General features: G+C 41.6%; 2 protein-coding genes across 2 annotated transcripts in view; one reads left to right on the top strand and one right to left on the bottom strand.

The window, feature by feature from the left end:
* The first annotated feature begins 2,086 nt into the window (after window positions 1–2,086).
* On the top strand, window positions 2,087–5,485 carry LOC128735380 (26S proteasome non-ATPase regulatory subunit 1). Its single transcript, XM_053829898.1, has 3 exons — window positions 2,087–2,165; window positions 2,221–2,795; window positions 2,853–5,485. Exons 2-3 carry the CDS (start codon window positions 2,244–2,246, stop codon window positions 5,400–5,402), a joined length of 3,102 nt encoding a protein of 1,033 aa, XP_053685873.1. The 5' UTR covers window positions 2,087–2,165; window positions 2,221–2,243; the 3' UTR covers window positions 5,403–5,485.
* Window positions 5,486–17,818: 12,333 nt separating this feature from the next.
* LOC128740306 (serine/threonine-protein kinase D1) overlaps window positions 17,819–21,795 on the bottom strand; it is a 38,376-nt gene continuing 34,399 nt past the window's right edge. The window contains exons 5-9 of the mRNA XM_053835848.1: window positions 20,775–21,654; window positions 20,199–20,692; window positions 19,913–20,096; window positions 19,661–19,843; window positions 17,819–19,602 (exon numbers count right to left, since the gene is read on the bottom strand). Coding sequence (XP_053691823.1) covers window positions 19,406–19,602; window positions 19,661–19,843; window positions 19,913–20,096; window positions 20,199–20,692; window positions 20,775–21,654 — 1,938 coding nt within the window. The 3' untranslated portion in view covers window positions 17,819–19,405. The remainder of the gene's footprint in view (window positions 19,603–19,660; window positions 19,844–19,912; window positions 20,097–20,198; window positions 20,693–20,774; window positions 21,655–21,795) is intronic.

Raw genomic sequence — 21,795 nt, 5'->3', positions numbered from 1 at the left:
ACCTGAAACTATTGGAGATTAATTTTTATTTCACTTGAATAAATTTAATCCTCGCACATTTCTAATTACAAATATAAATTAGAATGTAATGCTCTTCATTATTGTGTTATGTAGCATATGCTGTCGGTATCTCACTACTACAGTTAATTGCCTGGTTCCAAACTTTATGTTCTATAATTAACTCGCGCTGCATAAAGCTGCTGCAAGTTCCAAATCAAACTTTTACTTAACAACTCATTGGCAAAATTCACATCGCTTGTATACGACAAAGGTGACGCAGTGGATCGGTATAGGTTTACAACGCGGAGCACCCGGGTTCAAACCCAACAGCAGGCAAATGCAACGAATATAGAAGTTAGGTAGAAGTATAAAAATAGAACATAGAAGTGCTGCTAAATTTGTTTTTTCTTAGTTTTTGACAGTTTATTTCGAAGCTGCTTAGCGTTCTATGCAGTGAACCCAAGACAGCTTGAAAGTTCGGTTAATTACTTAAAAGTGACGCTGCTTAGCAAGTTATAGATTGATATACATAAAGCTGTTTAACCCTTGTTAGACACCATTATTCGAACTCTTGGTTACTTGGGTTATTCTTTGCTTAGATAACATTTGTTTTGTTCTATTACGTACAGACTTACAAACAACATAGTTACAATGTCTTACGTTAACCGAAAATGATAAAATTTAAATGCTGATTGCGTTTGTAAAAAATTTGTCCATGTTTGAACGGACAAACACGAAGCAAGCTACCCTAGCATTCAGCTGATGAGCGAGAGAGAAATATTGTTGCTTTTCTCATCACTCTTCCGTTGACAGTTTCTTACGAGATTTCGTGTGAGTGTAAAAGAGATACTTTGACTGCGAGCAACCAGAACAGAGCTGCGCGCAACTGTTAGGCGCACAACTAAACCTACGAAAGAAAAATTATAGATAATAATCGCAATAGTCACTCTAGATTTTCCTATTGAGATTGCAGACCAATGAGGCTTAAAAAGGTGAGGCAGATGAAGACATTTGATGGTATTAGTAGCGAAAAATCAGAAAACGACGTCAAACTACAAAAACGAACCGCGTCGGAGGTCGGACAATGGGGTTTGTTTTTGAAGTTTGACGTCACGCTTCATTGTGATTGGTCGAGTTACGATTCCACCCACACCATGATGAAATTTCTTGATTGCATTAACACCACTTAACCAACTTTACCACACCTGTATATATCACAGTGATTGCTGACAGCTACCGCCCGCTTATGAAAATTTCGGATGCCTGGCAGAAATCGAACAGAATCAATATGGTGCCGGTGGAATTTAACATTCTTAACCGGTTCGTCTACTTCGTTTTTCGCTCGATTTTCTTTATGTCTAGAATGACATTTTTAAGCAAGAGAAACAAGGAGCATCACTTTAGCAGTTTCGGACAAAAGGTAAGAATGTTTACTTTATTTACGATTGAACCTGTCTGCTTTACGCTAAACAGGGCAAGTATTTCGCTTTCGAAATCTGACGCTGACTGTTTGTTTTTATTTGACAGACTTCTTAGGCAACCGTTGTGGGACCAGTACTGCAGGACGATTGCGAAACCAACGGCAATGATGCTTCAGTCTGTACATTTATTTATAGAAGGTGTTAAAATATGCTTGAATTTAAGTTACTATATTTATAATTGATGACATTCTATCCACTTCTATCCTTAAACAAATAATAACGCAAAAGAGGAAGACCAGCTGAATCGGTACGAAACCGATTCTTTATTCGACACGCCTGGCAGAAATCGAACAGAAATCCGGCAGAAAAATCAAAACAAAACCGTTAGGCGAAATTTCTGCCAGAATCGGTTGTTGCATTTCTGCCAGTTTTCACGGGTGACGGCGGCTAGAAATCCGGTAGAATGTCTGGGCAGAAAAAGTTTATCGCTGCCAGATTTTTGTTCGATTTCTGCCGGACGCGCACATGCGGGATTGAGTCGTCGGATTATTGGGTGTCGGATTAGCGGGGGGAAACTGTAAAAGCTGTAAACGGCTTCAGTTTTGTTTTCGTGTGTAAAGTTCGTCGATATTTTTGACACATGTCAAACCATTTTTATGAAAGTCATTGCATTACGTGTGATTTGTTTCGTAAATTTGGGAAGCAAAACTCTTTTAAAATACTCCAATTCCTGCTCATATTCTGGTAAGATATATTTCATTTGATTTTTGCATTAGATTTGAAACAGTAGATCTTACAGAGCACGTTGTGTGAAACAAAAAAATGATGTTAAAGATTACTTCCGCTGCCGGCGTCATCTGTCTGCTGGATGAACCGATCCAGGAGCTAAAGGTGTTTGCGCTGAAGAAATTAGACTCTATTGTTGACGAGTTTTGGCCGGAGATTTCGGAAGCTGTAGAGAAGATAGAAATTCTTCACGAAGACAAAGCATTTGCGCAACATGATTTGGCAGCTCTTGTCGCATCTAAAGTTTACTATCATTTGGGATCTTTCGAAGATTCTTTGACCTACGCCCTAGGCGCTGGGGAACTATTTGATGTGAATGCTCGTAATGAATACGTTGACACAATAATCGCGAAGTGCATCGATCATTACACTCAGTTAAGAGTTCAACTTGCTGAAAATCCCAGCAAGGCTAAACCAATTGATTCCCGTTTGGAGGCTATTGTAAATCGGATGATTCAACGTTGCCTGGAAGACGGACAGTATCGACAGGCGCTAGGAATTGCACTGGAAACTCGACGAATGGATGTTGTAGAGTCGTCTATAATGAAAGCAGACGATATTCCTGGAATGCTGGCCTACGCTTTCCAGGTTAGTGTGATCAATAATTTATTCAGGGAGAGGAATATTTTATGTTTTTTTTTGCAGGTCACTATGAGTCTAATCCAGAATCGTGCTTTTCGCAATACAGTACTACGCTGTCTGGTTGGCTTGTATCGTAATCTAGGTGTTCCCGATTACGTCAACATGTGCCAATGCCTCATTTTCCTAGAAGATCCATTGGCAGTGGCAGAGTTGTTGGACAATTTAACAAAGGGTGGTGAACATTTAGTACTTATGGCCTATCAAATTGCTTTCGACTTGTATGAGTCGGCGACTCAACAATTTTTAGGACAAGTACTACAGGCTTTGAAAGCCACTGCGCCGATTCCTTCTGCTCTCATTTCAAATCTGAAGCCGCAAGGAACTGCAACTGCATCTGCCGGAGGAAGCTCGGTATCAACCGTAACGGAAGTTAAGCAAGAACCGAAGGAGAGTGACGGAGATGGGGATGTTAAAGTAGAGCGCACAGTTGATAGTTTAAACGAGGCAGAGAAGACCCACCAAGCTAACATAGAAAAACTAGCTGGCATTCTTTCCGGGGAGGTTTCCATTGATTTGCAGTTGCAATTTTTAATACGCAGCAATCATGCTGATTTGCAGATTTTACGAGCTACAAAAGAAGCTGTACGAGTGTCGATTTGTCACACTGCAACTGTGATTGCAAATGCTTTCATGCACAGCGGGACTACTAGCGATCAGTTTTTGCGTGATAACTTGGAATGGCTGGCGAGGGCAACGAATTGGGCCAAATTGACGGCAACTGCATCCTTGGGAGTAATCCATCGTGGTCATGAAACTGAATCGTTGGCTCTCATGCAAAGTTATCTACCCAAAGAAAGTGGACCGAGCTCTGGTTATTCCGAGGGTGGTGGCTTGTATGCTTTGGGTCTGATTCATGCTAATCACGGGGCGAATATAATCGATTATCTCCTACAGCAGTTGAAGGATGCTCAAAATGAGAACGTGCGCCATGGCGGCTGCCTTGGTTTGGGATTGGCTGCTATGGGAACACATCGACAGGATGTGTATGAACAGTTGAAGTTTAATTTGTACCAGGACGATGCAGTCACCGGAGAAGCTGCCGGAATTGCCATGGGAATGGTTATGCTTGGTTCTAAGCACGCTCCAGCGATTGAGGATATGGTTGCTTATGCTCAGGAAACTCAGCATGAAAAAATTTTACGCGGATTGGCTGTAGGTATTTCTTTGACCATGTACGCACGGCTGGAGGAGTCTGACTCATTGGTCACAAGCTTATCCAACGACAAAGATCCTGTCTTACGTCGCAGCGGTATGTATACTATCGCAATGGCCTACTGCGGAACCGGAAATAATCAAGCTATTAGAAAGTTGCTGCATGTTGCTGTTAGTGACGTTAACGACGATGTACGCCGTGCCGCTGTCACTGCAATTGGATTTATTCTATTCCGTACACCGGAACAGTGTCCCTCGGTCGTTTCACTATTAGCCGAATCTTACAATCCGCACGTTAGGTACGGAGCAGCAATGGCCCTCGGCATAGCCTGTGCTGGAACAGGTCTACGTGAAGCAATCGCTCTGTTGGAACCGATGGCCAAATTTGATCCGGTTAATTTCGTTCGCCAGGGTGCGCTCATCGCTTCCGCTATGATTTTGATTCAACAAACCGATCAAACTTGCCCAAAGGTTACTTTCTTCCGGCAGTTATACAATCAGGTCATAACTAACAAGCACGAAGATGTAATGGCTAAATATGGTGCCATTTTGGCACAGGGAATTATCGATGCGGGTGGACGCAATGTGACCGTTAGTTTGCAATCCCGCACCGGGCATACAAACTTGCAAGCTGTAGTAGGCATGCTGGTGTTCACTCAATACTGGTACTGGTTCCCACTTGCCCATTGTCTTTCACTGGCCTTTACTCCAACTAGTTTGATTGCATTAAATTCGGATTTGAAAATGCCGAAAATCGATTTCAAATCTGCTGCTCGTCCGTCTTTGTACAGCTATCCTGCTCCTTTAGAAGAGAAGAAACGCGAGGAACGCGATAAAGTTGCAACCGCCGTTCTTTCATTAGCTGCTCGAGCCAAACGTCGCACTGGCGACAAGAAGAAGGATTCTAAGGATGGATCTAGCGACTCAAAGATGGAGGTAGATGAAGAGGTTTCCACTGTCAAAGATGAACTTTCTGCAACGGTCAAGGCTAAAGAGGAAGCAAAAACCACTCCCGTTAAGGAGGATAAAAAGGAAAAGGTGTCTAAGGACAAATCCAAAGACGGAAGCGTTCCATCACCAGCAGCACCGGCAACCGGGGAAGATTCATCGTCGGGAACTACATCTGCATCAGCAACTAAAACTCCAAAAGAACCGGAACCTAGTTTTGAGATCTTGCACAACCCGGCGCGAGTTATGCGCCAGCAATTAAAGGTTATTAGTATTGCCGAGGGAAGCCCATACAACCCATTGAAGGATGTGACTATCGGTGGAATTATCATGATGCAACACAACGCAACCAGCGAACAAGTCTTGGTTGAACGCGTTACCGCATACGGTCCGAAAAATGACGATTTAAAGGAACCGGAAGCACCAGAGCCATTTGAATACATTGAAGATTAAAACTATATGTTGAAAATGAATTTCAAAATATACCTTATAGCATTTTTTCATAATTGTATGGCATAATAACAATAAATAGTTCTTCGCCGTATTTGTTTTGAATTTTCCTTTTTTGTACTTTTGCCGTTGCGAGAAATCTAAGCAGTTTATTTTGTGTGAATATCATGAACAGTCAAACCGAACTAAATAAAATGGAAGCCATGATTCAACTGCGTGATTAATGGCATTAACATCGTTACCGACGACGGCGTTCAGCACTATTTACAATTGTCGTTTGTTCGCTACCACACACGCAAAGCTACCCAAAATTCTCACTCGTCAGCGAATCGCATCGACGTACTAAACCATCACTAAGATCATTTGTCCAGTTTCCCAAATCTGCGAGAGGATTGATCCTTTACACGAAAGCTGATCCATGGAGTACCCTGGATCACGTGATATGCTACGTGCGTGTTTCGGAGGCACCCTCGAATGGTGCATAGGGTTGCGACAGGGGGATAGATTGTCCTGTATGTTATTCAACATCGCTATTGGAGATGTGATCCGGCGAGCGAGTATCAAAACGCGTTCCACTCGTTTCTTCAGAAATAGTAGCCAACTCCTAGGCCTTCATAGCCGTACTAGACTATCATAGACTTTGTATCACCTTCTCATTTTACATTAGTGACAGATGATATAGTCACACGTTGTGCCTATGAAAACGCTCTACGAACACTATGCCAGATTAGTAAACCTTCTTGTCGTCAGGAGCCACTTTATTGACGATTGAATCTGCGAAAAGTGGCGTATCTAAGGTAATAGTCTAAGGATGAAGGAATATTTGTACATGAGACGTGATGCAGCAATTCTCAAAGCGAAGAAAATCAACGACTGTTTTATCCGAGAACAACTGTTTTTGACCGTTTCAGTTTCTGCTTTGGGTCAGTTAGTACCCTGCAATTTTTTGACGTAGGACTACGTCTTTGTTTACTATACTGGGACTGGGTAGCACTTTGTAAAAACGAGAAATAGAAGTGTAACGTTTGAATGAAATATTTCAAACGCTAATAGCTACTATACTACTGAACGAAACATAACAGTTAATATGTCGTTGGATAGATAAAATGTCCAGCAATTTTATAGTAACATACTAATAATAATTTTTTATACGCTAAATAGTGAAAATGTGTGTAAAGATTCAAGGTCGAATTTTTCCATACATTTCCCTTGTTATCGCCTAGCTTCACAGGCACGGACGACAATTAGATACACCAAAGGATTTGGATCCAAATGATAACCTTGAGACCACTTTGTAAGCCACACCCCTTTTCCAATCCAATCGGCAACATCGATGGCTATTGACGGCAACACCGGTCCCAAAGACAAGCAAAATCAGAGGGCAATGGCCAACGTGAATCCCACACGATGCACTTAACATTACATTTTGCATTATCCCCATCGCAGACATGCGAAATTGTTCGATAGCTTGCTCAATCAGTGTCGGACAATCATTTAAGCAGCAGCAGCCGATATGGTTTCCCCCACCACCTACACTAGCTTACAAGCAGCAGCGGCAGTGCCAGTGACTATAAAATGGTACTCTTGGTTCGCCGTCTGCACATTCATCGCACAATCGCACTGACGGACGGTCAGCATTTACCATCGACAGCTATTGGTGGCGAAAGCAACGGCGTTTGGCGGCAAACACCAGCGATCGGAGCCAACAACGATAGCAATCGGGAGGTAACGATAGCATTTTTGGCGGCTATTGGAGGCAAATCCAAGAACCTTTGCGGCATCTAATGTCATTTTCGATGACAATTCGAGGCACCCAATAGCATTTTGGCGGTTATTTTCGCAAACCAACAGCAAATGGAAGCAAATCGACTGACGGGCAGCAGCAAATTCAGCAGTAGGCCGTTGTGGTCTTAAACAGTTCTTATAAGAACTAGAGTAATTGAAGAATCAAAAGAATTTTCTTCACTTTTCTAAATGGTTAACGTTTCAACGTTCCATGGAAAATGCTTGCTCATTCAGCGTCGGATAATCATTCGAGCAGCAGCAGCAGCCGATATGGTTTCCCCCACCACCTACACTAGCTTACAAGCAGCAGCGGCAGTGCCAGTGACTATAAAATGGTACTCTTGGTTCGCCGTCTGCACATTCATCGCACAATCGCACTGACGGACGGTCAGCATTTACCATCGACAGCTATTGGTGGCGAAAGCAACGGCGTTTGGCGGCAAACACCAGCGATCGGAGCCAACAACGATAGCAATCGGGAGGTAACGATAGCATTTTTGGCGGCTATTGGAGGCAAATCCAAGGACCTTTGCGGCATCTAATGTCATTTTCGATGACAATTCGAGGCACCCAATAGCATTTTGGCGGTTATTTTCGCAAACCAACAGCAAATGGAAGCAAATCGACTGACGGGCAGCAGCAAATTCAGCAGTAGGCCGTTGTGGTCTTAAACAGTTCTTATAAGAACTAGAGTAATTGAAGAATCAAAAGAATTTTCTTCACTTTTCTAAATGGTTAACGTTTCAACGTTCCATGGAAAATGCTTGCTCATTCAGCGTCGGATAATCATTCGAGCAGCAGCAGCAATTGATCTGGTTTCCCCCACCACCTCACTAGCTTACAAGCAGCAGCGGCAGTGCCAGTGACTATAAAATGGTACTCTTGGTTCGCCGTCTGCTCATTCATCGCACAATCGCACTGACGGACGGTCAGCATTTACCATCGACAGCTATTGGTGGCGAAAGCAACGGCGTTTGGCGGCAAACACCAGCGATCGGAGCCAACAACGATAGCAATCGGGAGGTAACGATAGCATTTTTGGCGGCTATTGGAGGCAAATCCAAGGACCTTTGCGGCATCTAATGTCATTTTCGATGACAATTCGAGGCACCCAATAGCATTTTGGCGGTTATTTTCGCAAACCAACAGCAAATGGAAGCAAATCGACTGACGGGCAGCAGCAAATTCAGCAGTAGGCCGTTGTGGTCTTAAACAGTTCTTATAAGAACTAGAGTAATTGAAGAATCAAAAGAATTTTCTTCACTTTTCTAAATGGTTAACGTTTCAACGTTCCATGGAAAATGCTTGCTCATTCAGCGTCGGATAATCATTCGAGCAGCAGCAGCAGCCGATATGGTTTCCCCCACCACCTACACTAGCTTACAAGCAGCAGCGGCAGTGCCAGTGACTATAAAATGGTACTCTTGGTTCGCCGTCTGCACATTCATCGCACAATCGCACTGACGGACGGTCAGCATTTACCATCGACAGCTATTGGTGGCGAAAGCAACGGCGTTTGGCGGCAAACACCAGCGATCGGAGCCAACAACGATAGCAATCGGGAGGTAACGATAGCATTTTTGGCGGCTATTGGAGGCAAATCCAAGGACCTTTGCGGCATCTAATGTCATTTTCGACGACAATTCGAGGCACCCAATAGCATTTTGGCGGTTATTTTCGCAAACCAACAGCAAATGGAAGCAAATCGACTGACGGGCAGCAGCAAATTCAGCAGTAGGCCGTTGTGGTCTTAAACAGTTCTTATAAGAACTAGAGTAATTGAAGAATCAAAAGAATTTTCTTCACTTTTCTAAATGGTTAACGTTTCAACGTTCCATGGAAAATGCTTGCTCATTCAGCGTCGGATAATCATTCGAGCAGCAGCAGCAATTGATCTGGTTTCCCCCACCACCTCACTAGCTTACAAGCAGCAGCGGCAGTGCCAGTGACTATAAAATGGTACTCTTGGTTCGCCGTCTGCTCATTCATCGCACAATCGCACTGACGGACGGTCAGCATTTACCATCGACAGCTATTGGTGGCGAAACCAACGGCATTTAGCGGCAAGACCGGTTATTGGTGGCAACACCGATTGTTGACTGCACTGAAGAGGTTGATGTTACTTGTAACCAATGGCCCTTTTAAGGGCCGCAAACTAATTAAATGAAGCATAATCAGAATTTATCTCAAATGTGCAAAATGGTTTTGATTATTATTTGTAACCAACGGCCAGAAACTATTTGAAGGAAGTTGGTTCAAATATCAAACTACGCATAACATATTTATTACAATGATCTGTGGGCTGGCCATTCATTGCTATTTCAACCTTTGTGAAATACAGTAGTGATTTGTTAAAGAATTCGCTATGTCTAAATGGTTGCAGGCGTTATATTTACGTAACCACCGTAAACGTATTCGTGAACAAGTGGCTGGTGTAGTAATTGAACCAAGGATATCCTTAACAGGAGCAGAGCGTACTAGATTATCACGCAAACGAAAGCGTGAGAGTGCTTCTAGTTCGGCAGGTGAAGTTGCAAGTTTGTCGCACGAAGAGGCATCGCCCGCAGATATCAATCCATCGCATACCGTTATAATTCCGTCACATGAAATGACAGGTAAGCATATTTATAGAAAATTATCGCATGCTATTTGAGCTGTTTAGAAAGAAGTTCATAATAAATTTCGTAGCGAAATTACAAAAATACACTACAACTCAGTGCATTGATGGCAACAAATGTTTGTTTATTCGTGAATCTAAAATTGAATCTAAAATTTCAATTTAAATTAGTTGTGAAAATCTGGTGAATACTTAAATTACATAGTGGATCGTGAAACAATGTTCAAACTATCTCTGCTCTATTTACTCTATTTACTGCTAAATTGCTAGGGAATAGTAGGGAAGTGAACTGCTTGTATCCTCATGACTCAAGAAATGCACCGATTTTATTGTCCAGTCCCAGATACACCTGGCTGAGCTTCTATCAAGCAGTTATTAATAATTGTGTAAGACAGATTATCTAGTTTGACATATTATTTAATGAGTATTATATGACACAGTCCTACGTCACCCTTTCGTACAACCCTTAGGGCTGTATACCTTGTAGTTTTTTATTAGATTATAGTCACTTTAACAGCTTGGGTCATTTGTGACTTCTGCGGGGTTGGGATTTGAACCCGGGTCCTCGCCGTGAAAGGTGTGAATGCTAACCACTACACCGGGGCTGACCTTGCAATTCTTTACATAGTTCCAATTGTACTTCTGTTAACGTCAAGTATGCAAATAGCGGTAAAGTAGAGTATAGAAAGAAACTAGTAAGGTGGATAAAACATTAGTTAATTGGTATTTTAACTGGCTGTCCACATGTCAGTTGCAAGACAATTATACTTCAAATTAATCTATCACAATGAATGGTGCTATCAATAATTTCGTGGAAATTGACGAATGCGAATCAATGTTGTAAATGGTAACCCAGAATAGTTATTTATTTTTTCGGTTTATTTGTTAAAAGAGTCAACAGATTTCTGGATCCTAATGACTAATAAAAACTACCAGCTAATGTTCTAAAGCGAGATTTCAACACGTTGCGGCTAACGCCACAGTCAAAACAGGATACAAAACGGTTAAAATTGCGTTATAAGCCAGTTATAGAGCTAAAGGTGCTGTAGTTGGTCCTTCTGTGTGGTATACATAGAAATGAATTGTTCCATGTTAAGCGAGGCGGAGCTGAAATGTCGATTCTCTCAAGTATCCAAGAGCAGTCGATCCGAGACGTCAAAACATAAAAACAGCTTTGATTTCGTCCCGACGTCTTTGCAGAGAGTCCAGGTTGATTAGTCTGCAACGCTGTTCGTAGCTTGGTAGTCTGATCGTGTCGTTCCATGGTAGCCGTCGGAGCGCAAAGCGAATGAACCTCCGCTGTACTGCCTCGATTCGAGTAACGCCATCTTGATAATACGGGCTCCATACGGGTGCGCAGTATTCAAGATTAGAACGAACTAACGCACAGTAGAGTGATTTCAAGCAGTATATATCATTGAAGCTTTTGGCGATACGCATGATGAATCCCAAATTCCTGCAGGCCTTGTCGACAACGAAGGAAACGTGTTGTTTGAAGGTCAGTTTGGAGTCGACTAGTACACCGAGATCTTTGACGCAATCTACACGTCGTAAAGATATGCTTGACGGTCGGTATTCGAAGATTATCGGATTCAGCTTTCTGGAGAACGTAATCACTTCACATTTATCGGGGTTCAATGTTAGACGATTGTTTTTACACCATTCGGCAATTATCGACAGCTGGTACTGGAGTGCGAGAATATCAGACGAGTCATTTACTTTTACGAACAATTTTAAGTCGTCGGCGAACGCAAGCCGAGGACCTTTGAGCGTTATATTGACGTCGTTAATATAGATAAGGAAACCCAAAGGACCAAGATGGCTACATTGCGGGATTCCAGAGAAGGTGGTGAAGGCCTGCGAAATGGAGCCGTCGATAGATACATTAACGAGACGATTCGACAGATACGATTTAAACCACTGGAGCAGCGGCCCTCCAAAGCCGAGTTTATCCAGTTTAGCGATAGCGATTTGATGATTCAGCTTATCAAAGGCAGCAGAGAGGTCCGTGTAGATGACGTCTGTCTGAGAACGGTCGTCGAAGCAGTCCATTATGTGGGAAGTGAGTGTTAGTAGATTGGTGGTCGTTGAGCGCTTGGGCATGAATCCGTGTTGTTCATCGGCCAAATACTGCTGGACGAACGAGGAAATTGGTGCGATCACGACGAGCTCGAAGAGTTTTGATAATGCACATAAGGCGAAGATTCCTCTGTAATCGTCCACGTTTCTTTTATTACCCTTCTTATGAACTGGAAACACATAAGCGGATTTCCAGGCAGAAGGAAATACACCTGAACTAATCGACAAGCTAAACAGACGACGGATTGGGGCTACCAAGGCTTCAATACAGTTCTTCAAAAAGATTGAAGGAATGCCGTCCGGTCCACCGGAGGAAAAGCTTTTTAGCTTCAGAGCGGCCTGGCTAATCATAGCATCGTCAATAGTCAGGTTATTGAGAGAGTCGCCGAGACTGGGAACGCTTTCTAGTGCAGTCGATACTTCTGTGTCAGACAGCCTTTCGTTAACAAAGACACTGGAGAATTTCCGTGAGAATAGTTGACAAACCATATCCATATCAGTAGCAGTGTCGTCTCCAAAGAACATTGCTGACGGAAGATCGTTGTCTTTTCGTTGAGCATTCACATATTTCCAGAATGACTTAGGGCTACGTTTTAATTTGCGCTGGACGTTGTTTAAGTATTTACGGAAGCAGTGACGACTAAATTTTTTGTAACGTCTGTTGAGCGCCAGATAGTGATTTCGCAGCGATTTGGTCTTGTAGCTTGAGTACCTCCTTAATGCAGCTTTTTTTCGGATTTGAGGCGACGCAGCGTAGCGTTTATCCAAGGTAGATACGGTTCTGTGCGTATCGTTTTTTTTAGGCACGTGGCGTCGATAATGTAATTCAGAATATGCGAAAAAGTCAAAGCAGCAGCGTTAACGTCATTAGCATCCAGGGCTGTATCCCAGTCGATACACGTTAAAGTTCTTTGGATAAGGTCGAAATCGGCGCGATTAAAATCGTAGTACACGGGCAGTGGCATATTAGACATCCTGGACGGTGTATGTTGACGAATCGAAATTAGTAACGGTCAATGATGGAGGGCGTCCTTGACGAGAGGAGCCGGTGCCAACACACATTCTGGAGCAAGACTGCGAATGCTGGAGAAGCAAAGATCCAAACAGCGTCCGTTTTCGTCGAGGATTTTATTGATTTGTTGCAAAGTAGCTGTGCTATAGCAGTCGAGCAATTCATTGGTGATCGGGAGAAGTGTTGAAGAACTGGAGTCGACGAACAGATATCCGTTGCCGCGTTCACACCAATTTATACATGGAAGATTGAAATCGTCCAATATGAGCATGTCGTCAGAAGCGCAAGCTGCCGAGGAAATCTCGGAAACCGAAGCCATGTGACCCTTAAGAAGAACGGCATCTCTTATCCGGTCTGGTGGGAAATAGACAGCGCACAGGCATAAACAGCGATCGGTTAATTTTATAGTGACCCAAACTTGCTCGACAGGTAACCAATCGTTGTGTTCCAGGACAGAGGCCTTGAGTTGGCGATGAACTGCTATTACAACGCCGCCACCCGTTGATTTACGACTGTGCACACCTCGATCGCAGCGAAAGACTTCGTAGTTCGGTCCGAAGATTTGTGTAGAGGAAGTTCGATCGTCAAGCCAGGTTTCGATCAAGAAAATTATATCGTATGGACCATCAGCGCATGCTAGCAGGTAGTCGTGGACGCTTGCGTTCATTCCGCCGATGTTCTGGTAATATGCGTGTATGTTATCGTATTGTACGTCGCGCGTGCTGTTCAGTGGCCGGTTAGATGACAAAGGGCTAGAATCGGAAGACAAATCAACGGTGGAATCTGAATTGGCGATAATGCGCTTGCCTGGCCAGGAGTTTTGGAAGCCCCCATTACTATACCCACACGCAGGGCCGGGACGGCTGTTGAACACTGGTGAGAAAAGCTCGACTGCGGCAGGGAGGATGGGAACTTCCATAGTATCAAAGTCGGTGCGTCCCGGTGTCCTGTGGAGTCCAGATTTTGGCATGGCGTCGTTCTGGCGGGTGGCTATGGGCTTTGTCCCTGATGTTCGCACGTTTTGGTTATTTCCTAGGTTGTCAGTTGAGATGGAACGATAGATCGACTCTGAAGCTAGGGTACACGATGCAAAACAGCTTGAGAGAACGCTGGGATCAGAGGCTCGATGACGGGGCATGTCACTCCAGAAACCGTTGCTATGGACGGAAGGAACTTCAGGAAGCGAAGATGAGTTATCGTGTCGATACTTGCCTGTGGAAGCAAGTTGGAAACCCTCATCGCCGACACCACGCACAAAAACGGAACGGCTTTGATGGCGGGAACTGATTGAACGATCGACGAGATAGCGAGGCTTGAGTGGGGCTGGTGGGTTGAGGGTTTCCATCAAACTGTTTGATGTGCGTTCCGTTGGTGCAGAAATAGGGGCGAAAGGCAAATGGTCTTCCAGTGGTCCAGAGGTCGTTGGTCTGAAAGCGCGGTACGCATCAGCAGAGCATAAAGAGGAACAAGATTTATACTTGCCAAGAGTTAGGTTCTGGAAGCCCTGTTCCCCATTAATCGTAGTTGTAAGCAAGCTCCTTAAGTAAGCCAAGCTTGTCAACTGCATGCCAGTTACTTAAAGTCGCCAAGTGCTACAAGTCATGCAAAAATTGTCAAAATGCGAAATCATCGCCTATCATTCAATTCACGAAAATTCAATTTTATGTGCAGTTATTACTTGGTGGCCTTTAAAAAGGCCGATTAGTGGATTTGGCCTGAAACGTTACTTGGAGCTTGCATGCCATGATAATTGTGTGCCTTCTGGGATGGCATTTCGGCTAATTCACTCAGCAACAAGAAACAAACGAAGGTCTAAACCTCACACGCGATAATCGTAACGCACTTGCTCACTGTTGTAGTGGGCCAGGCGGGAGGGGAATGATACTCTCAGATACTCATAAACATACCTACATATGCCAGAAGTGCAGTATGCATTAGTCTTTGAGGTAATGATCTGACATAAAGTAATACTTCATCGAGTAAAACATGTTATCAACCTAACGAGAATTATACGGAATATTGCTACGTAACACTTTCGTACAACCCTTAGGGCCAGGGATGGTCCGATCACTTTGACTAAATTTTGATTCATTTGACAGTACCGTCCCAGCCGAGCCACATATGACAGTTAGTTATGAGACATTTGTAGAACTAGTTCTAATCTACAATTTTCTGAACAAAGTTTTGCTGTATCGTTTGTAGTTACGCCCAGGTAACCAATAAGCATCAGTATAAGCAGTAAATCAATCGTTTATTAGCATCCCTGGCGTTTTATACTGCAGGCTGCTGTTTATCAGCCTTTTGACTGCACATCTATTCTAAATTGGCATCCACAATTCTATTTAAATGCTTCTTGTCGGTAACTAGCTGCAAATAAGCATTGTCAGCACTATAAGAGGGCTAGCAGTAAAGTAGCCGCATATTTTGCCAAAATAGCATTTAAGTAGCATTTAAAGCAACTGCACTTTTTTATTCATATTTTCAAAATCTTTTGATAGGATCATCTTCACAAATCACTTAACCAGACATTTGATTCACACAAACACAATTTACTGGGTTTCCGACAAGAAATATGATGAATTAAAAATTGTTGTCCAAAAACGTACATTTTTCAGCTGCTGAAGGCAATCGCCACCTCGCTACTAACAAATCCATCACATTTTTCAGCACTGATTACAACCACTCTAAAAGTCAAGCACTCAATTGTCACATACCATATTATTCACTATCTTTTTTTCTATTATCTAAGGCTTTGTCACTAGCCGAAAGTTTTATTATTTTATAACAAAACTGAAAACAAATTCTGAATTGACGGAACCTGTTCACCAGTAGCAGCAGCTGCAGCATAACTGATGAACCATCGTGTTGCCAAAACACTTTTTCGGTTCTGGAAATAAGAATTATAGGTTTGAAATTACCTGAAACCTCCAATGGTGAAACCGTGGTTCAATACTTTCAAGAGAAATAATTAATTTTTCTTTATTAAAACCAACAGAAAAAACAGCTTTTTCAATAATTTTCGAAGATTTTCTCAGTGATTTAATGAAGCAACGATGTGTTTCAATGTTATTTGCTTTGACAACACTGTTCTGAGTCGGACCGTGTGTACTGCTATGTTTACCTCTTTTGTTCTCCCACCATCCTTATGAACAGCGAGTGAGACGTCAAACTCGCAGTTTCCTATAAGAACACTAGAGAATAAACGAGACGACGAATACCGTTTGCTGAACGGTGCGGTGAGTGTATGCCCCGATAAACAATTTAGACAGATGGCATTTTACGCATCTATGCCGATATGCTATGCCGATTACGCATCAGATGCCGATTTGTAGGTCGCGGATAGGAACGCGAACTTACTGAATACGGGGAATAGTTCGAGTGATTTTTTATGGGGACGAAAAAAAATTCAGATTTCAGGATTGCTTAACAAAGCACCTTGAGGATGAAAATATGTTCGGTCTGATCAAAATTAGTTCCACCGCTCCAACTTTTAAAGCGAAAAATCAAAAGTTTAGCTGAACAATAGTGTCTTCCAATGGTAACAGCTTGAAGAACTAAAGATAGCAAGAAGATTGGTATGCTGATATCCCCCACTTAGTCAACCCATCGCTTGTAATAAGGTAAAACAATCAGTGGCCCGCTTAGACTGCTTAAAACCGGTTCTTTACCCTACCTTGTAGTTTTTACCGGACTGATTTATAAAACGGAACAGAGTCATTCGGATTGCAATTTATATATTTTTTTTAGTATCATCATGAAATATTGTGAATATATTTTTCTATTTCTAGTACTTAAATCAATTTGTAATTAATGAAATTCCATTTCAATACTGTTTCAAGGTAAGAGTTTCAGTTACAAGTTTTTCAGAAATATACTGTAATCCCTGAAATCCAAAGTAAGTACCTGTACGAAACATATAATCACTGGTTCTTTAAAACTACAAAATAATTGGTGTTAGTTGTTTTCGTATTAGAAAATTAGAGATACATTGTTGGGTAAAATTGAGTTGCTTACGTGAGTAAATTTAAGAATATTGATAGTGCTTTTATAAAAAGGGGTTTGTTAAACTTGTGCAGTTGCAGATTGCCCTATACCTGTAGTATTTCTTCTAGAATAGTACCCGTGCTTCGCCTTTTTCAGTTTTTCTTTCAGTTTACTCACAGATGGTGCTCAAAATGTAAACTATTAATGCATTTAGTCAGTTGGAATGTTAGTGTTTCGGTACCTTCGTTGATAGCTGATATAAACGTGATATCGTTTTTATATAGTCATTAGATTCAATTTGTCATTTTGTAACTGAAAATAGCAAAATACTTGAAATATAAACTCAATCACATTTGGTGATCGACAAATATTTTTTTCAATCTGTATTAATGAGCATATTTCTATGGTTTTTACAGTCGTAGAATAGTTGGCAAATCGTACTTTTCGATACATTTGGCATGAATTGTTTAGCTTAAAATAAAGTCATTTTATTGTTTTGACATTTGGCAAGCAATTCTTCTATACACAGAAACGGGATAAGCATATTTTCGAAAAAAAGCGCAATTGCTGCCACTATTATTTTATTACGTTAAATACGACTAGGATCAATACAGGCGGAACTAACTGAGCTATTATGCCGCTATATTCGCTAGCTAGTAAATATCCAGCAAACGTCAATATAGAAACAGAAAAAAAATAAAACAACTTTTTTCGACGTCTTAAGTCTAAATGTACAAGAAACATAAAAAGTGTTAGTAAGATTAAAATTTGACACACCTTTGCGACTTTAGGCACTTTGAAATTTGATGAAATATAGATGGTTGGGAGGAGAGTAAATAAATATAGCATGACATATGCTTTCTTTCGCATTGTTATCAGAAAAAAAATTGATTAACAAAATAAAACAACATATATATTTTATTTCCGGAGAAGACCATAAAAAGTAAATTTGAAAAATTCTAGGGAATGTTTCATGTTGTAACAATAATACAGATTCATTGCAATTTTTCTTAAAAGTAAAATACCTATTAAAAATAATGTACGCAATAAAAACTAACGATAAACTGCACATTCATTATCGTGTTACATTGTTGTGAAAAAATACATTTAAAAAAAAATCGTAAATATTCTTAGGGCTGCTAAAACTAAAAAATTGATGGACCATTATGATAGCTTAAAAGATATCGTTCTATCTAGATTTGTCAGATTCTGGAAAACTGAGTACATGCAGCATAAGAGTATTATCGTAGGAAATTTATTGTATACATCCTCATGTGTGTTTCTCAGTCGATCAAAAGGGCTTCAAACTTGATATTTCGAATCCTATTTTTGTGCGTCCTACCCGTTTTGGCTAACCTTTTCTAGGCTACGGGTGCATTTCACTCTAATCCACCACTAAAGGACTTATTTGTGGATGTCGTCAACAATATAACAATCGCATAACTATACACTCGTTGCAATATTGTTTCGAATATGTTTCGAATTTATAGCTGATTTGCGATCTTAGTTAAGATATAAGAGAATCTTCAATCAGTGTTCAATTTTAGCCTTAAAGTTTAAAGCAAATTTGATCGTCATGAGTTTTCGATAGGTTTGATAACTCCACAGAAAAGAGCATAAATTGCTGAATGATAAATTAAAATTACATGCAATCAGATTCTAATCGCTGGTGTTTAGTACGGAATAGGAGTAAATAGGGAAAAAGATAAAATAAACAACCCAATAAAGTGTTAAATTTCTACATATCAGATTTGTGTAGTTTTTATTCATATTTGAACCGACATACAGTCAGATTCATTTCCTGCAGATCTATGCTTGAGTTATGAAAATATGAATATAGATAACTATAGTATATTTCGATGACAAATTCAGAATAGATTACGGATCTAATCTATGCACCCAGTGAACTGTTAGCAAATTGAAAATACATTCAGTTTAATTACTACCAACTTTTCAATTCCTTTAATTTGTTGTTTTTGTTTGTTGACCCATTTTATTAATTAGTATCATCGTATATTTGTTATTCAAACTGTTAGAATTAAATAATCGGAAAGCTTAACAGTCAATCGGGAAATTGATGTCCTTCCGTTAGTTAAACCAGTTAATGCAGATTTTAATAAAACCATCTACTTGTAACAGTAGACCAAGTTCAGTCAGCTAACGTATAAATTGTAACGAAATATTACTATAGGTACGTTGCCTTTTTCCTCTAAATGGGTAACGGGCTTAAAGGACGTCGTAAGTCCTTCGCCAATCTCACTCTTTGTTAAGTATGTGTAGGTGTATTATGTACTCGCTGGTCATGATGGTTTTGTTCTGTTTCTAGGCCTTAATTAACCGACAAAGGCGGCCGCGTACCCACTTGAACGCTTTACCGCGAAAGTCATTAAGCTTGGGCGATTGATTGCTAACGGAGCTGGTGCTGTTATTGCTACTGCTGCTGTCACCAGCGACACAGTTACCAGTAATTGCAGGTGGGCCATTTGTTGCCACTGCTACAGACGCAGTTATGTTTAATGTTTCCGCTGGTCAAGGGATGCCAGGTGATGCACCCCAACGTGCATCATCAGATTCATGTGTAAGATACCGAAGACCTACCTGCACCTCTAGTCCGCGTAAATCATTCCACGTTTGCAGATCTTGCAACCAGCAATGCAGTAGGCTTTTGTCCACTGTAAAACGCTTCCTTTGCTTTACTTGCAGCAGATTGTTGATCAAATCGATGGCTTTAAAAAATTGAACGCTGTTGCATTTTATGAACAATTATTATTACATTATACATACCATCGGAGGAAATCTCCTTCCACGGGTTTGGCGGATACATGAAGGCAGCATTTTGTATCTGATCATTGATATCTTCGTCTTCGTTGAAAGGAAATGTACCACTTAGACTGACATATATAATTACTCCAACACTCCACATGTCCAGCGATCGATTGTAACCTTTATTTCGTAGCACTTCCGGAGCTATTGGAGGTAAGTAATATTGCGTTATTGAATTATGCTGAGTTTGATATATCATTGATAACAACATACCAAGATAGGCAGGTGTGCCGACGACCGAACGTCTGAATGATTTCTCGCCGATTATACGAGCAAAACCAAAATCACACAGCTTCACCTGAGGAAATTCGTTATCCGAAGACAATAGAACATTCTCTGGCTTTAAGTCACAGTGTACAATGTTTCGGCTGTGTAGATATTTTAGCGCGACAAGGATCTACAAAAAAAGAATACAATAAGCACGACAGATTACAGTTAGCAGGTTAGATCAGGCAACAGTTAGTGTTATAAAGTGCAACAGTTACTGCATAAATCTTACTTGTGTGATGAGAAACTTTGTAACTCTTTCATTCAACCGACCATTCTGATGCGATAGAATCATTTCCAGCATGTCACCCTTCAATTTTTCCATTACAACGAATATTCGCTCTGGCGTTTCGAACATCCGTTCTAAGTTTACAACACCTGCATGCGAGAGGTTCTGAAGGATAGCAACTTCGTTCTTTAGCTGCGCTTCCTGCTTGGTCGGAAACCGAAGCTTGTCGATAACTTTAATGGCCACCGTTCGATGCGTTTTACGATGTATTCCACCGTAGACAATTCCGAATTGACCGGAACCCAGCACCTCGTCCGGGAAAATCTGATAGAGCTGACTCATGTCGGTTACCTTCTCCTCCGGTTCACTGCCGGCAGTTGATTCCGATCGGGTACTGGTTACCGGCATCAACGCTTGTTTAATAGCTGTTTCCCAACTTTTCGCTAGATAAGCTCCAACTCCGCTATCCGGCGGTGGTAGAGATAGCATCGGATCGCCTAATTGACAAAACAAATAAACAAGATCAGATATAGTTCAATATAACAAATCGTGTCGGTTGCTATGATACTCAATGCTCACCATCCTTCAAATTGTACAATGGATCTTGCCCAACAAAGTAATCCAAGTTGGCAGTGCGAATTTCAAAGCAATGCAGCACTTCACCCTGCATGTTTCTGGCCGAATCCACTGTCAATATCTCGTTGAGCGGTATTTCCCGATAGTACTTGCTTCCCTGGTCTGACACGAACAAGGTAATCGCTTTCGAATCCAGCCGCCAGTAATGACGCTTCACTGATTTGTCCTTGTTTGTGAAGTGTACCAGCCAGCCCTCCTTCACAGCACGGCCATCGCGCCTTTTAGTGTGCTTCACGGACTGCACGATTCGCATAAGCGGAATATTGGCACTAGGGGAAGACGAGGAATCGCTCGATTGTCGTGATTGTTCGCAAATCACTTCTAGTCGATTACCGCCACATTCACCGTCATCGTGCAGGGGAGAAATCAAACCATTGATCTTAACCGGTGGGCCTGTGTTGATTAGGTTTGCGTTTCGATTTTGACTGATGCTGTTGTTGTTATTAATTACACCACCGCAGACATTATCGTCTAGATCACTTTCGTCGCCGGCATCATCCTTGTACAGCACGTCACGTTCGCCACCTGAGCCCCGGTCTTCGTGTGGATCCACCGGTTGTGTGTTTTCACCGGTACAATCTTTCGGTACTAGTTCAACGCATTTTTTGTGTGCATTGTAGTGGCAATCACGGCACTGGACGCCCTGCTTGAACAGTCCACGCAGCAGTTTTTTGCAATACTGACAAACCGTCGGACGGGTATAGGTATGAATGGAAAAACTATGAGGTATTTTGATGCTGCCAATCGTTCCACCGCGACTTCCAAGCGATGGAGATCGGTTCTGGCGGATGCTGGTCGTGCCACCACCGCTAGATACGTTGAGCTGGGAAGATAACAAAGAAAAACACTGTAAAAATGGAATCCTACAATATCGAAAATTTCTTTGTCAAGAAGATATACTTTTTGATCACGCTTTTGTTGAGAAGCAGGAGTTTTCCTTTTTTCGGGTTATCCAATAACATCG

Source organism: Sabethes cyaneus, chromosome 1, assembly GCF_943734655.1.
Source record: "Sabethes cyaneus chromosome 1, idSabCyanKW18_F2, whole genome shotgun sequence".
Classification (NCBI taxonomy): domain Eukaryota; kingdom Metazoa; phylum Arthropoda; class Insecta; order Diptera; family Culicidae; genus Sabethes; species Sabethes cyaneus.
This window is presented reverse-complemented; position numbering and strand designations above follow the sequence as displayed.

Excerpts from the sequence above, each read along its gene's own strand:
- LOC128735380 (XM_053829898.1), top strand. The coding sequence starts at position 2,244 with ATGATGTTAAAGATTACTTCCGCTGCCGGCGTCATCTGTCTGCTGGAT. Across the intron at positions 2,796-2,852 it reads TGCTGGCCTACGCTTTCCAG|GTCACTATGAGTCTAATCCA; the intron begins GTTAGTGTGATC and ends TTTTTTTTGCAG.